General features: G+C 46.7%; 1 protein-coding gene across 3 annotated transcripts in view; it reads left to right on the forward strand.

Moving 5' to 3' along the window:
• Positions 1–1,643: 1,643 nt before the first annotated feature.
• Positions 1,644–16,622, forward strand: part of SLC19A2 (solute carrier family 19 member 2) — a 35,269-nt gene continuing 20,290 nt past the window's right edge. Inside the window, exons 1-3 of one of the 3 annotated variants that reach the window (XM_032790871.2) lie at positions 1,644–1,909; positions 5,019–5,627; positions 14,786–15,008. In XM_032790871.2, coding sequence (XP_032646762.1) covers positions 1,763–1,909; positions 5,019–5,627; positions 14,786–15,008 — 979 coding nt within the window. In that variant the 5' untranslated portion in view covers positions 1,644–1,762. The remainder of the gene's footprint in view (positions 1,910–5,018; positions 5,628–14,785; positions 15,009–16,622) is intronic. The other 2 variants (XR_012657005.1, XM_032790886.2) reach the window with 2 other exon arrangements.

A 16,622-nucleotide genomic window follows, 5' to 3' on the forward strand; every position in this document is an offset into this window, starting at 1 on the left:
TCATATGTTATCGAGATGTCAACTCTTGCTTCAGCTCTGCCAATGATGCCAGCTTCCATCACCCACTTGTTCAAATTTCAAATAAGCACCTTTGTGCTTTCTCCCATGCTGCCCCTCCCACTTGGAAGGAACTCCCTGTAAACCTCCACAAAGCTACCTCATTATCCTTTTGCAAATCCCTGCTTAAAACTCTTCTCTGCAAAGTCACCCACAAAAGTCTTGACAATGGTTAGGCTGCTGTATGCTGGGACCACTGCCCATCACGCTGAACAGTATTGTCTCATTGTTCTCTTGTGCTCCCCCACCTATTGTCTCTTACCTTATACTTAGCTTGTAGTCTCTTTGGCACTATCTTTTTGTTTTGTGTTCATACAGCATCTAGCACAATGGGGTCATGGGCCATCATTGGGCCTGGTAGGCACTACCACAATATAACTAATAAACAATAATGTAAGTAACTATTGCAGTGCACAATACTGGTGGTGCAAAGACTTTATACTGTATGCTGCCAGTGAATGGGGCACATTGCATATAATTGTACAGCTCACTGTTAGCAAGTGATGATATTACACTGAGTGATGCTAGTGAGGATAGGGGTATTTCACTGCAAATTGCCACTGGTGCAGCTAGTAATCCAGTTTTATACTGAACAATCCTCTTTTTTTATCTGGTTTGTGCCTGTCCGCTACTGAGACAAAACAGGGTGTGGCTTTGTCTAGTACTGGATGAGGAATGCCATTTTGGACAGTCCTCTTCTCTGTCCCTGTTGGCATGACCTTGCACTCATGGTACATATAAGGTCATGCTGGAAGTGCATGGAAGCATGCTCTTGGAAATGGCATCCCCCATGCAGCATGACCTTGCATGCACTGTGCATACAAGGTAGGGTTGCCAATTTTGGTTGGATGTATTCTTGGAGGTTTCATCACATGACATATTCTTTAATTAAAGATTAAACTTTAATTCTTGGAGACTCCAGGACAATCCTGGAGGATTACTATTACAAGGTCATGTTGGTGGGGGGAAGGGAGCATCATGCAGGCAGAGGTGGGCCCATGCTGTTACCAAAAGTGCTGGAATGTCTGGTATTCAGGGAACATGTGAATGGCCATTCTACAGTAGGCACAAGATGTGCTGCAGTTTACGTTACAGGCCAGTGCCTGGGTGCGTGGGTGATATTGTGCAGACTGGTGTATACAGGCTATGTTACAGGCTGCTCTTGGTGATGTGCATGGGCCAAGTCACAGGGTGATGTGTCAGATAGAGGGCATGCAACATTACCAACTCCTGTGATTTTACTGGAAATGTGTGACCTTCTTCTCAGCTGACTAGGTGAGAAGTTCAGCTCCAGCCATTTAAAAACAGCAAGTTTCTAGCGCTTGTGGCCGCGGAGTAAAAAAACCTGGAAAATATGATCTTGAGGCTCAAACCACAGATGACAAATGAAAAAAAAGAGCCTGGTATGTATTATGTTTACGATCACAGGCCTTTAAGCCAGGCTCAAGTTTTCTCAGGGCCTGACTCCTGAATGACCCTCCCCAGCCCCCACATCCAGCACGCGCTCCATCTCCCCTCCTCTTTAACGTCACAGCATTCTGCCCGCTGTCATTGGCTTATCCAAGGGGAAGCCCCCGTACAAGCTCGCGCGCCCCAGCCAGTGGCGCTGGGTTGGAGGTGTCTTTGACGGCGCGTGCGGGCCCATGGCGGTTCCTCTGTGCGCGAGTTCTCAGGGCGCCGCGCGCTGAGCCGACCCCCCCCGCGGATGGAAGCGCGGGCTCCCCGGGGCCGCCGCTGGGTGCTGCCCACCGCGCTGCTCTGCCTGTACGGCTTCTTGGCCAGCCTGCGGCCCTCCGAGCCCTTCCTCACCCGCTACCTGCTGGGGCCGGACAAGAACCTCACCGAGACCCAGGTACCGGCCCGCCCGGGGCTGCTGGGGGGCGGGTGTTTGTGGGTCTCTGCGCCCCATGCGGGGATCCTGCAAACTCCGGATTCACGCGGATCTCCCGGAACTGCATCTGCACCCGCCTCCCCCCGCGCCGGCAGAGTATCCCCCTGGGGGGAGTGAGTGAGGGCAGCCGCGCACAGCAGCCGCCCCCGCCCATGGCACAGCTCGGGCGGTGACTATCTGATGGCGGGGGAGTGTAGGGAGACAAAATGGAATCACCCCGGTGGAGTTTGGCTGTTGCACCCTCTGCTGCAATGTGACTCCTTGTTAATTTTTTTTGAGCTAGGCTTCAGGGAAGCAGTGGTGCCTACGTATTCGCTTGGGGCAGCAAGAGTCAGGACTGCAGCTCAGCCACTGAATCTTTCTATGAACGTGAGAAAATCACTTAACTTTATGCCTCCCCTTCTCTTTCTGTAAATTGGGGTAATAGCTTTTGTAAAATGCTGCATCTCATCCTGTTAAGAGCATTGTATACATTCAGTGTATCGTTGTTCTGCAGGATGGGGATGGCAGGGGTTAGTAGCTAAGCTTGTCCCATGTTACCCTCCTAACATGCCTCAGCTGGAAGCTGGAGAGAGTATGGCTAGGTCTTTCTCTTCCCCCGCCCCCCGGCGGGTTTTATAAGCAGTGAGATAGCTGTCACTGATTTGTAGGAAATGCCTGTACTTCTGGTGGATTTGGTTTTATCTAACCTTGGTTCACCCCCCACAATTGGAAGTGCCAGAGTACAAATTGAGAGTAGCAGTTATTGGAAAGAAAATCTTCATGGGAGGACCTGCTCTCCCAAAATCCTAACGTCCATGGCCTAAAAATTAATAGTTTAAAGGGACACTGTCACATGTCACACTTCTGTCTGAAAATGTATACACTATAATTCTAAATTACACTTAAGATTGCTGTAAATATTTACAGGGAATTATTGCAATGTAGGGCAGGAAGAAACCTAGAGAGGTAATCTAGTAGTCCATTCCCCTGTGCCAGGGGTGGTAATTTTTTGTCAAGGTCCAAATTTCTTGGTCAAAATATAGTCGAGGTCCAGTCTCTAGAGAAAATAATACAAAAATAAGGATGATGATAGATAAATAAGATTTTAGCGGTCTGTTCAAAAGCATCTGGTGATCTGAATTAGGCATGCGGTCTGCCTATTAGCTGCCCCTGCCCTACGCTGGGGCAGTAACAAGTATTCCTAGTCCATCCCTCTTTAACCTGTTCTTAAAGATCTCCAGTGACAGGGATTCCACAAATCTGTGGTAATCTGTTCAAGGTAAGTGACACTTATTTGTGATCTGCTATATCCCCCAGATCTTTTCCTCCAGTTCTACAGCTTAATTATTTATTCCCCATTTTGTGTTTTTGTAACTGATTTTTCCTTCCAAAGTATAGTGCATGTCTTCATTGAATTTCATCATGTTGATTTCAGACCAATTCTCTAATTCAGGGGTCCCCAATATGGTGCCTGCAGGCGCCATGGCATCCGCTGGGGCGTCTAAGTGCACCTGCGTACTGGCCGGTGGACGAGCATCCACTGAAATGCTGCCGAGAAGCAGCGTTGTCCAGAGGCGTCGGCAGCATTTCAGCGGCGATTCCTCTGGATGACGTTGCTTCTCGGCAGCATTTCGGCGGCGATGCCTGTTGACATTGCTGCTTGGCAGTATTTTGGCGGATGCTTATCCGCCGCCACGGTCCTCCGCGGCTTGTTGTCTGGCATCTGCCAGATGAAAAAGATTGGGGACCACTGCTGTAATTTGTCAAAGTTGTTTTGAATTCTGAATCTGGGCTCCAAAGTGTTTGCAACCCTTCCTGGCTTGGTGTCATCTACAAATTTTATAAGGATACACTTCACTCCATTAACTAAGTCATTAATTAAAGTGTTGAATAGTAATGGCCCCCACAGAGCCTCCTGTGGGACTCCACTAGATAAATCCTGCCTAATTGTACTTTATGCAGCACCTTATAGTAATTTCATCTAGACCACATTTCCCTGGTTTGCTTAGGAGAATGTCATAATGTATAACATAATATAGTATGAGTGTTTGACAGCACTTACTGTATAGTCAATTTCCCCTTTGTTGGTATTTATAAAGATATTCCCACCAGGGAACCAGAAAAACCTATGCAAATAATCTTAAAAGGATTTTCTAAAGGCTAACTTCAGGGGAGGCTTTTTAACTGATGCACTGATCCAGAATCTGTGTTTAAAAAAATAAATTGTATGTCAACTGTTTCGTGTAGATACTGACCACTATAACTGGTAGTGAATTTGTTACTGATTTAAAGTAAATGTCAGTTGATGGCATGGCAAAGTAGTAAGAGAAGCAGAGTAGAGAAGCAACTGCTACTACTATCTCTTCACTAACGAATGAGCAGTAAAGCATGATCACTTTTTGGTTAATAACATTAATAATAATAATAATAATAATAATGTTCTTCTTCATTGGAGGAATGAACAAATATACTGGTTGCAGGTTCAGACCTAAACTTGCCCTTAGCTTAACTAGCGGCTAGGATACTAGATTGTAGTCTGGCATCCTGACCTCCTGGGTTCTGGTTCTGCCACTGATCTGTTGTGTGACTTTGGACAAGTCAGTTTCCTTGGATGTAAAATGTATAATGTTTTATAAATATATTATTAAGTAACTTACTCATTTCTGTAAAGTACTCTGTGATCTACACCTGGAAAGCCTTATGCAAGTACTTAAGCATCTACATAGTAGTCTGATGTTCTAGTAAACAGGTGTTGCATTTCACTAGTGGATGAAAACTACTGTATTTGTAAAGCACTCTGGGAATTCTGGGGATGGAAGGACATGTATACATTTAAGATTTTTATTCTAAGTAACCAAACTCAATCCCACTCTTACCTCTAGCTCCCTGTACAGCACTAACTAGAGGTAGAAGGGGGAGAGGTTGCATTTTGTTCAGTATATTGTAGAGATCATTTGTTGGCATTGCTGGGAAATGGTTTTACCTGCTGTTTCTTAAAATGTGTGTTTAGGAATCTTTTTCTTTGAACTTTCAAATACACAGAGTTTACTTTCCCAGGTGATTGGTTAATGGCCTGCTTTTCTTACAGGTTTTCAATGAAATTTATCCAGTATGGACCTACTCTTATTTGGTGTTGCTGTTTCCTGTATTCCTTGCAACAGACTATCTCAGGTATAAACCTGTAATCCTTCTCCAGGGACTGAGCCTTATAGTGACATGGTTCATGCTGCTCTACGCTCAAGGATTGCTAGCTATTCAGTTCCTCGAGTTCTTCTATGGATTGGTGACTGCTACAGAGATTGCCTATTATTCCTACATCTATAGCATTGTGGATTTGAACTTGTACCAGAAAGTCACCAGCTACTGTCGAAGTGCCACCCTGGTGGGTTACACTGTGGGTTCCATCTGTGGACAGATTCTGGTATCGGTTGCCAATTGGTCTCTGTTCAGCTTGAATGTCCTCTCGCTGACCTCTGTGTCTGTGGCTTTTGCCACAGCTTGGTTTCTGCCAATGCCACAGAAAAGTCTTTTCTTTCACCACGTCTTGAGAAGCCAGGTCAGTAGGGAGATGAAAGTTCTAGATTGTAAAAATGGAGCTGTCATCCAAGATGATCCTGCCTTAAAAAGGGTCCCTGGGTGGGAAGATATTGAATCGAAGGTTTCCTTAAATGTAGAAGAGCATTCTGCAGAGACACAGGTAAGCCATCCTGTTGTCTTCCATTTCTCTGTCACTATATGGCAACCTTGTATATGTAGTGAACTGTGTGTCTCAATTACCTGACAGTAAAAGGTATCCCTCTCCACCTCCTCACTTATGTGTGACACAGGAAAGTGCATTCCTGGCTTCCTTTTGATCACACAGTATTGTAGTGCAGTGGTTTTCAAACTTTTTTTTTCTGGGGACCCAATTGAAGAGAATTGTTGATGCCTGGGAATGAGGGGTGTGGGAGGGGCTCAGGGCTGGGGTAGAGGGTTTGGGTGCAGGGGTGAGTGCTGTAGGGTGGGGCCAGGAATGAGGGGTACAGGATGTGGGAGAGGGCTCTGGGCTGGGGAAGGGGGTTGGAGTGTGAGAGGGGGTCAGGGCTGTGGGCTGGGGGTGTGGGCTGTGAGGTGGGGCAAGGGATGAGGAGTTTGGGGTGCACAAAGAGGTCCTGGGTTTGGGGCGGGGGGGCTCAGGGCTGGGGCAGGGGATCAAGGTGCGGACTTACCTCCGGCAGCTCCCAGTCAGCGGCACAGTGGGGTTGCTAAGGCAGGCTTTTCGCCTGTCTTGGCACCACGGACTGTGCTGTGCCCTGGAAAAAGCCATCAGCAGGCCCAGCTTCTGGGCAGTGTCAGAGCAGGTAGGCACTAGCCTGCCTTACCTGAGCAGCACCACTGATATCCCAGGGTGCTGAGCAAGGTGACCCAGTGCCTTACATGCCACGATCCAGTCCTGGCTCAGGACCCGAACTTTGAAAAACACATGTAGTGCATTATTCCTGCAGGTACCTGGTCACTTTATTTAAAATTCTCTAGTGCTTTACATTATCAAAGACTGAAGAAATTCATAAATTCCTATTCATTTATTTAAGAATTGAAACACTTTTGGGAGGGAGGTGGTAAGAACCTTATGGGTGCCCAAAGTGCAGTTAATGTACCCCATGGCATCGCAATATGCAGCTTGCTGCTGCCACCTCAATAACTGAGTGAGGGGGGAAAAACTGAAGAACTATAGAGTTTCATTGCAGGTGAATTTGCTAATCATTTAATCTGGCCAGGAAGATGCTGAGTCAGTACAAGAATTTAGGGTTGTGTGCACTAAGTTCTGATGCATGTCTGTGGGAGTATTTTAAATAGAGTATTTTAAGCAGAGTATAGCCTGTGGGAGTATTTTAAATTTGTCCAGTTGCACAGTTATATAATTAACTTATTACCACTTGGCATATGTAGTTGCTGTAACTGAACTACAACAAACTTAGTCCTATTTTTTGATCCCGGAAGTATCTTAGAGTACCTTTTGTAATAACTCAGTTGAAATTCTCTATAACGAGTGACAATAAATCAGAGCAAATGTCAGTAAGTGACAAAGGACTCATTGATAAAGCGGTCCTTTTGAGGGATAGCTCAGTGATTTGAGCATTGGCCTGCTAAACCCAGGGTTGTGAGTTCAATCCTTGAGGGGCCATTTGGGGGTTAGTCCTGCTTTGAGCAGGGGGTTGGACTAGATGATCTCCTGAGGTCCCTTCCAACCCTAATAATCCATGATTCTCTGAGATGGAGATTCAGCTTGATGAAGAGGTGTTAGGAGCCACAGAGGAGAAAGCTCTTGCACTGTTAGTGGTGATATTTGTATCACATTTCGAAGGGCAATCCAAAGCAGTGAGGGGATGTGTCACCACTTGCTCTTCAATCTTGGGTCGCTCACAATCAGCCTGCCAGCATGCAGATCACACCCCGAGTGTCTGTGTACAGTCATAATCCTGGTCCAGCAGTTCTGCCCCAGGAGCCTGTCAGGAACATTGCAGTCACACTCTTGCTTCCGTCAGCCTTCATTATTACTTGCAGGTTGATCCCAACATGCTCCCAGTCCCAAATTTTCCCTAAAAATATGTTCTTCACTGCCCAGTGCTCTCCTGGACACTCCAGATATTATGGGTCTGTTGCCCAAGTAAGGGGTCAGTGTACAACAGTTTGCTACTTGGAGTTACCAAACAATTCAGTTTAAACACCATATTAGATAAGTCTTAGTTCCCAAAAAGCATTTGATCTTTGTTTCTCTTGTAACCATTTCTGACTTTAATGCCTTATATTTGTACTCAAAATCACTTTGTATGTAAAGAAACTTACTATTCTTTAACTGAAACTAAACATGCTAGACTTGGCTCAATGTAAAAACCCCTCCCAAAAGTCCAAAGGCTTGTTCCTTTGTTGTCTTAGGTGAAAGAGAGAGAGAGATCCAAGTGTGTATTTGCCCTTCGCTTTTATAGTCCAGTTCCCCTTTGAAATAGATTCTTCTGTGGATTAGCCCTCAAAGCAAAGTTTATTCAAACAGTAAATGTGGATATGTGGAGTCTGGGAGTGAAGGTGCTCCCATCCTCTTTCTTCTCTCTTATGTTTGCTGAAATGCAGCTTTGCACCATCTCAATGTATATGTAAATGGAGGTAAACACATTCCTTTGTTTAGGACAGACCTGATAACCACTGCTTTCTAGTCACAGCTGCATGGGTTTGATAACCTGCTACCAACATCATACGGGGGAATTTGTAACTTTACGCGTAATGTTGCTGCGTACATTTTACCATGATATTATTGATCAGTGAGTTTTTTTTTTTTTTTTAGTTTTCATGTGATACCTCAAAAAGCTTGTTTTGTACAAAAATGATTACACTAGGACAGGGGTCTCAAACACGTGGGCTGCATAAGGCCTGCGGGGCTCTTGCATGTGGCCTGCCAAGCTCCCCGTGCTCTCCCCTGCCCCTCTGCCTACCTGGGGGATTGCCCCCTGTGGCGGCGTGAGCCCCATGCAGCTCTCGGAAGCAGCTGGCAGCACGCCCCTTCGGGCCGGGGAGGGGCACGGGCGGAGGGCGCCTGCATTGCCTCCTTCCAGGCACTGCCCCCCGCAGCTCCCATTGGCTGGGAACAGGGAACTGCGGCCAATGGGAGCTTCATGAGAGGTACGTGGAGGAGCGGCAAGAGCAGCAGACATATAGAACCCTGAGCCCCTCCCACAGGGGCTGCAGGGATACAGTTCCAGCCGCTTCCTGGAACGGAGCAGCGTGGGGCATGGGGTTGGGGCAGACAGGCAGAGAGCCTGCCCTGGCCCTGGTGCATGCCGCTGCCACCCCAGAACCACTCTAGGTAAGCGGCGCCGGGCTGGAGCTCACACCCCACACCCGTCCTGCACCCCAACTCCCTGCCCTGAGCCCTCTGCCGCACCCCTCCTGCACTCCCTGTCCTGAGCCACTTGCTGCACCCTGCACCTCTACCCTGTGCTGCACCCCTCATCCTCTTGCACCCGATACACCAACTCCCTGCCCTGAGCCCCCGGCCGCACCCTGCACCCAACTCCTTGCCCTGAGTCCCCTGCCGCATCCTGCACCCCTCCTGCACTCCCTACCCTGAGCCACTTGCTGCACCCCAACCCCGTGCCATACCCCTCACTCTCTTGCATCCCACACACCAATTCCCTGCCCTGAGCCCCCTACCACACCGTCACCTCCTGCACCTCAACTCCCTGCCCTGAGCCCCTGCCGCACCCTACAGCCTTTCTGCACCTCCTGGGGCAGTGTTGGGGTGAGGACTTCGGGAAAGGGGTTGGAATGGGGCGGGGAAGGGGTGAGAAGAGGCAGGGCCTAATGGAAGGGGTGGAGTGGGGGTGGGGCCAGAGGCAGCGAGGGATGTGTGTCAGTGATGCGTCCCTCAGGTCAATGGACTAGTCCTCATGTGGCCATCGTGGTCATTTGAGTTTGAGACCCTGCACTAGGGTGTGAATACACGGGTGCATTTGGTCACAACTTTGATCAGGCAGAGGCTGATGCTGAATTTGAGGGGAGTTTGGAGAGACCAGGCCCATAAGATGGGTTAGAGTAAGTCCATGGGGGAGTGTTTTAATACAAATAAATCACTCTCTAGCTGGATCTTGAAGTGACTGGAGAGTCAGTGACATTAAGGTTGGGGCAAGATTCACAGTAGTACAAGTATGCACAAGAACTTGGGCTGTATCGCTCTTGCACATGCTGGAAGGCTGAGACATGAGAAGTCCCTGCAAAAGGGAGTTGCAAGATAAAATAAAATCCTGCATGAGAATTTCAGCAGAGCTAGAGCCAGTGTGGCTATATAATGTGTCAGTCTCCCCAACCAGGTTTCTCTTCAAATATTATCCCTAGCAAAGAATGGAAGGAGGGCAACAATGTTGGGCTTCATTTTAACCAGAAGAGTCTATCCTTTCATCAGCTACTGCTGAGAATTAAGCCTGTTAACATTCCAGGGAATTAATCTTACCCAATCTAACAGTTTTGCAAGGCACCTTTACTGAGAGAACTGGAGGAACCATTGAGCGTAGATTAAGGGAAGTCTTTCTTTTATTTTACTGCTTTTAGTGGGATGGGGTGGGAGAGCTCCTGGATCACTCAAGTATATGTAATGGACTGTTGAACAAGTGATCTTGATCAAAAGCCTTCCTCCTTTCTGACCTTCAGCCCAGGGATTTGTTCAGTCAGTCCCACCGGTATCTGGACTATTTTTCCACAGTTGCATCAGCAATAGGATAGCACTTTCCTTGTCAGTTTCACTGACCATTTCGTCTAGCAATAGCTGTAAATGCCTTCAGAATTCTACTTGGGAGGAAAGGATATGTTGAGGCAGACGAGTGTGAGCTACCTGAGGCAAGGATCCTGCCTTCCATTGCAGCATACTCAATATGCTGAAAACACTCAGTAATAAAAACATGTCATTCTGTGCCGTTTGAGAGATTTACTAAAAAAATACCAGTTAATTAAAAAAAAAAAAAAAAAAAGTCCTGTAATACAAGAACAAGGAGGCCTTGATGGAGAATCTGAAATAAAAGGAATGCTCTCTGAGATCACTGCAGTCATCTAGGAAGTTAAATTACACCAGATACTTAAACACTGAGGCTCCATTATTATAACTTTTTAAAACCAAAGTAGAGCTGAATAACATTGCTCTATAATGGTTTTGCATGTTAGGATAATGGCAGTTGAATCTCAGGAGCATAAACTGATGGCTACAGGGTTTAGGGAAGAATTTTATATCTCCATGTGCAGCATTGTACAATTAAAAAAATGTTTAGGGGATCCTGCCTTCTGAAGCATCCAGCACCTGCCACTTTGGACCTGAAAAATCAGTGGCTGCTTCCTACTTAGCAAATCTGTTCTCTAACTTTCCTATGCCTAAATCCATGCTCTACCTGAAATCCTCTGCTCAGAGCAAGAATAGAAACAGCATCCACTGTTTTGTGCTGATATGTCCTCACACTGGTTGTGTTTTGTCATTAGAAAATTGCATTTGTTTGCACCCACCCAGAGAACAGGGATCTAGACAATTACTGAACTCACAGCAACTGGCCAAGCACCAAGAAATCATTCCATAGGGAGTGTCTGATAGCTACTAGAGCAGTGGTCTCCAATCTTTTTAAGCACAGGATCACTTTTTAAATTTAAGTGCAACCCAGGATCTACCTTAAAGAAAATGTAGAGATAACAGTAATTACACACACTCAAACACCTTTGACCTCCCCCTTCTCTGAAGCCCTGCCCCACTCACTTCATCCCCCCCTCTATAGCTAACTCTCCCCCACCCTCCCGCACTTTCACTGGGCTGGGACGGGTTGGGAGGGTGTGCAGGCTCTAGGCTGGGGCCGACGGGTTCAGAGTGTGGGAGGGGCTCTGGGCTGAGATTGAGGGTGCAGGAGGGGGTTAGGGTGCTGGCTCTGGGAGGGAGTTTGGGTGCAGGCGAGCTCTCAGGGCTGGGGCAGGAGATTGGAGTGCAGGTGGGATATGGGGTGCTGGCTCTGGGAGGGGGCTCAGGCAGAGGGTTGGGGAGCAAGGTGTGGGCTCTGGGAGGGGGCTGGGGCAGAGGTTAGGGATGTAGGAGAAGGTGTGGGGTGCAGGAACAGTTTGGGGTACACACTCCCATGGGCACCGCTTATCTGAGGCAGCTTCCAAGTGGTGGCATGGTGGGACTAAGGCAGGCTGCCCGCCTGCCCTGGCCCTGCGCTGCTCCTGGAAGCAGCTGGCATGTCTGGCAGCAGCTCTGCACCTGTCCGCAGGCATTGCCCCTGCAGTTCCCATTCACTGCAGTTCCCCGTTCTCTCCTGCTCCCCACCACCCCATGAGGAAGTTCCGTCCCTCCTCAGCCCAGCTGGGGCTCTCTTAGCAGCACAGAGGAAATCAGACCCACCTCCAGGAGCCCCCCCCCAGCTGGAGGAAGCTCCATGGCTGCTGCCTTCACAGCCACGCTCTGAAGGCAGCGTAGCCACAGAGCTTCCTGCAGCTTTGGAAGATGTCCAGTGGTGGGTCTGATCTTCCCCTGAGAACAGTCGTGCAAAGGAAGAGGAAGTGTCCCTGCTCAGCCCCACTGTTGTGGGCAGATAGACTGCTGAGGCAAACAACAGTGGTAGTCCGTTGCCCGGAGTGCTTCAGCTCCAATAAACACACCGTGTGGGAGAAATCAGCAAGGTTTATTTGAGATCTCAAAGTGGTGCTGGGAGACTTGACCTGCCTCAAATCCAGCACGAGTTAATACAAGCAGGTTACCTTTTTTATACTTTACCTCTAGCTAAGCTGTCCCTTTTCCCCCCTCCCCTTTTCCCCCTATAGCAGTTACATTAATCAGAGTCATTAAACTGTTAAACTCAAATCTGGTGACTACATGTCTAGTTCATTAGGCCTACTTCTTTGAACTACTATCTTGTCCTGTCCAGAGGTGTTTTATTTCACTCCCTTGTGGCAGAAGTATGCAGGCCTCATTATTTCTGCTCCATACCAGTCTGAGCGGCCTTGCAACTGATAAGGCTGCGGACACCTGGCCTTTTGTTTATTTATTGGCCAGCTAGGTCAATTAGAGTTTAACATGGACGGACTTTTGCTCATGAGAGGCCTAAGGGAAAACTCCATATTCTTATAGCCTTTACCTTTTAAAATTACTTAGAATAATGCTTAGTGACACTTAGTGGCCTCAACACCACTGGGGCCATCAGCAGGACCCTGATGCACAGTAAGAGCCCTGCCCCTCTTTCTCCCCTACAATAGCTACAATTCACGGTGGGGATCTGATGTTATGGTTCGTGACACATTTCTCACAGCCTTGAATTTAGTAGGGCCCTCGCCATGAATTGAACCATGGGCAAGTCACTTAACCTAACCATAATGTCCACTTGTAAATGCTCTGTGATCCTTGGATGACCGGTGTTATTTACTGTCGTATTATTGACTGAGTGAAACCAAGCATACCAGTTGCCACTCACTTTGTAGTATTGGAGGCTCAAGAGAGTGGCTGGAAGGGCTGGTAGTCTGTAAATCTCTTGTCTTCAGGGGCTCTGATTCATGTGGGTCTGAGAATCCTAGCCTGGTCATTCCTGAAAAGTGAGAGAAGCTGGTCATTACTGAGCAGCTGCTCTCTCCTTATACAGTAAACATTAAGCTAGCATCGGTGAGGTATTTTTTGCATCAGAAAGCTGACATCCCCCTCTCACACCTAGTCTCGTTCACATTCAGCATAGCATGATTCGGGGAGGAGGGCTGTCCACAGCAGAACTTGGTTATCTTTTTAAACAAAAAAACTCAAATTAAATGAGAATAATATTTAGGATGCAGAGTCCAGCACTCGAAAATAGGGAGATGCCAGTTTTACAATTGCCTGGGTAACCTTAATTTGGCCCTCTTGTGTCGACACATTATGATGTCTAATTGCATGATCATATACTGCTTTTCCCCCACAGGACCCCTGCTTCATTCAGTGTACAGAATGGGTGTATACGGGGGTAAAATTAAGATTGCACAGACCACCATAAATATGGCATTTCCTAACTTTCAGGGGCTTGACTTCTCAACCTTAACATTCTCAACATTTTTTTTTTATAAATGTAACTTGCATATAAAGTCTCCTGTTGCTAATAGGCATCACAGTAGAACTGGGTTTTGAGGACTGGTTTGAAGGACAAGGCAGGAGCTTCACAAACTAGTTCAGGAAGGGCATTCCATGCATAAGGGGCTGCTGATGTTCGTCGTAGGGGGTTTGGGAAGGAGAAATCCTAATGGTGCTTATATGACCCTTAATGGCTTTGGGAAGAACCCTTGCAGTGTCTTGGTACAATACAAATTACTCTGTACAACTCCTGCATACTGTTGTTTTCATTTGGCGTGAGGAGTTGCTAGATCTACTGAACCAAAGGAGTCTGAAATCTAGCATCTCTATTACAAAGCAAACCAGTTTTAATTTTCTCTAGTGCTGTTCACATAAAGCAGTAGGGAATATAATTCCATATTAGATACTAAAGTAACCAGCCTCTCTGATGGATAATTAATTTCTGTTCTCCCCACCCAAGGCAAACACTTAAAAAAAATCTGTCCCCTGGAACTTCTTTACCCAACCTCATTCTAGGTGAGCTGCATGAGAAGAGACCTTAAGTTTCTTTTTCTTCACATAGTCCCAGGAACTGTGGCTGCACAAAGCTTCTGCTCTGCATCTCTTATGCCTGTTGAAACAACCTTCTTCTATCTTTGCTCATAGACTCTCCATCACTCTTCAGATCTCCTCCAGACAATATATCTATAATTGTCTGAGCCTTTTGACCTATGTAATTGTATCGCATCTCTTGATAAATGGGGCATGAAGCTATGTAATAGGACCACTAATTTGAATAATTGTAATCTCTGAAAACTGATTTTGTGGGAAGCAACTTCCGTGGTTGCTCTCCAACTGTTATTACTTGGTCTCTGGCTCAAATCCAGGTCAAGTTGGCAGTGATTTGAAGCTGTTATTTGATGGCTCTATGGCCTGTGTGAAGTAAGGTGGTCGCTTCTGTCCAGTTCCTAGTGAATAGGGTGGGGAAATCAATCTCTTCTCCACCACAACTAGCAATAAATTGGCCCTCAGAGCACAGAGGCCAAGGTTTACATAGATCATGGAGAATGAGCTATTTCCTCACCTGTGTAGGGTTAGGATGGGAAAGCGTGTTGCTGGGACAGCCTGGTGGGGATGCTTTATTGCCTGCTCTGTGACAGACTGAGTTGTGGAGTATCCAGGGCTATTGCTCTGGCACTTCCTGCCAGTGGTAAGTGCACTTGTGGAGTAAGGTGAATCATTCAAAAGTGGGGTTTTGAATTTTTTTCTTTTTGTTTTTTAAATCTGTGCAGGAGGAGAAAGTGGATATCTTAAAGGTGCTCAGAGAGCTATGGCAGGACTTCCTGCAGTGCTATTCCTCCCGGCCTATGCTCTGCTGGTCTGTGTGGTGGGCATTCTCAACTTGTGGCTACTTCCAGGTAATAAACTACACACAAGGCTTGTGGGAAATGGTGCTGCCTTCTCAGAGGTTCGAGATCTATAATGGTGGCGTGGAGGCAGTTTCTACACTACTAGGTAAGCTACCTACCTAACTCCAGTTTCAAAGGGTGCATGTCACAAGGCATCTAAACAGTATAACAAACAATAGAAATAGCATGTTACGTCCTTCAAACTCAGTATTGCCAAAACAGGTCTGTTGTTGAAGTGCTTCCTACCATGTATAGGTGAGGGAATGACACTGAATCAGATTTTCATTGGGTGAGTTTCATGTGAAATGTCTAAGGGTGACTCAACTGCACTGTGCTGATTTTGTAATCCAAGAGGTAGGTATTGAAATGTTGAAATACCTAGTCTTTCTACCTGCGATGTGCAGTGTTACAGGATCCTCCCAAAGCCGTTGCAGCTCTGGAAAGTTTAACAAAACTCTCCAGGTGTATGACAGACTCCCTATGTACTATTAGGTGTTAACATGACTGCCAGTTTAAATACAGTTGAGGATATATGGCTTTATTGCTCAAGCAGAATGAGCTACCACCATTTTTAGTTGGAAGTGTTGGAAGAAACGTGTGAGCCTCTAAGTAGTCTGCCGTGTAACCTCAGTTGCCAAAAGTCTTCCTTACCTGACCCTTTCAGTTAAGCCATAAGTGAAAAACTTTTTTGTGTAATAGGAGAAGTCTACTGGATATGATTTGTCACAGCTGTGGGGATACTTTTAATACTGCTCTAACGTGCTGACTCAGAGGAACACTAAATGATACACAGCTATGGAGCCTAATGCAGTATTGCCCTCCAAGCCTAGCTGGGGAGACTGAAGCAATAAATATGAATGGCCTTGTATTCCTTCCCTTCCCCAGATGTGCTGAGCACTTGTGTGGGGTTCGGTGGGAAAGGGTTGCTCAGCATCGCTGAGGACTAGATCATGAGAGACTTGGCGCTATACAGACCATCATGTTCTAGGCACAGAACCCAGCAGGTTTAATTCCCACCTCTCTACCTTAACCATTAGACCACCTGCCTCTATAGTGCTCAGCCAAGTTTAAATCAGTAACAGAACAAACCTGACTGCTAAAGTACAGTACCTCCTGATGATGGGGTCAGAATAGTTCACTCAGGTCTGAGCCGGAAGATTATATGAGAACGAGTGAAACAGCTACAGTCTGGGGCACCAGGTTGCTCTCTTGCACACCTAGGGTGGGATTTTCAAAAACACTTGGTACTACCTTGATTTTATTCCCATTGAAGTCTAGTGGGCGGTTACCATAGACTTCAACTAGAGATGAGTTAGCCCAGTGATGAGTACTGTTGAGAATCCTACTCTCTTGATTTTAATAAGGGTTTTGACACAGTCCCACATGACGTTTTCATAAGCAAACTAGGGAAAATGTGGTCTGGGTGAAATTATTGTAGGGTGGATCCACAGCTGGTTGAAAGACCATACTCCAAGTAGTTATCAATGGTTCACTGCCAAACTGAGAGGGTATCCCATGGGGGCCAGTCCTGTGTTTTGGTACTCGTCAATATTTTCATTAATGACTTGGCTAATGGAGTGGAGAGTGTCCTTATAAAATTTGCAGACAACAGCAAACAGAGAGATTGCTAGCACTCTGGGGGACAGGATTAAAATTCAAAATGACCTTGACAAATTGGGGAACTTGTCTGAAATCAACAAGATTAAATTCAGTAAAGACA

This window comes from Chelonoidis abingdonii, chromosome 1, assembly GCF_003597395.2.
Source record: "Chelonoidis abingdonii isolate Lonesome George chromosome 1, CheloAbing_2.0, whole genome shotgun sequence".
NCBI lineage: Eukaryota > Metazoa > Chordata > Testudines > Testudinidae > Chelonoidis > Chelonoidis abingdonii.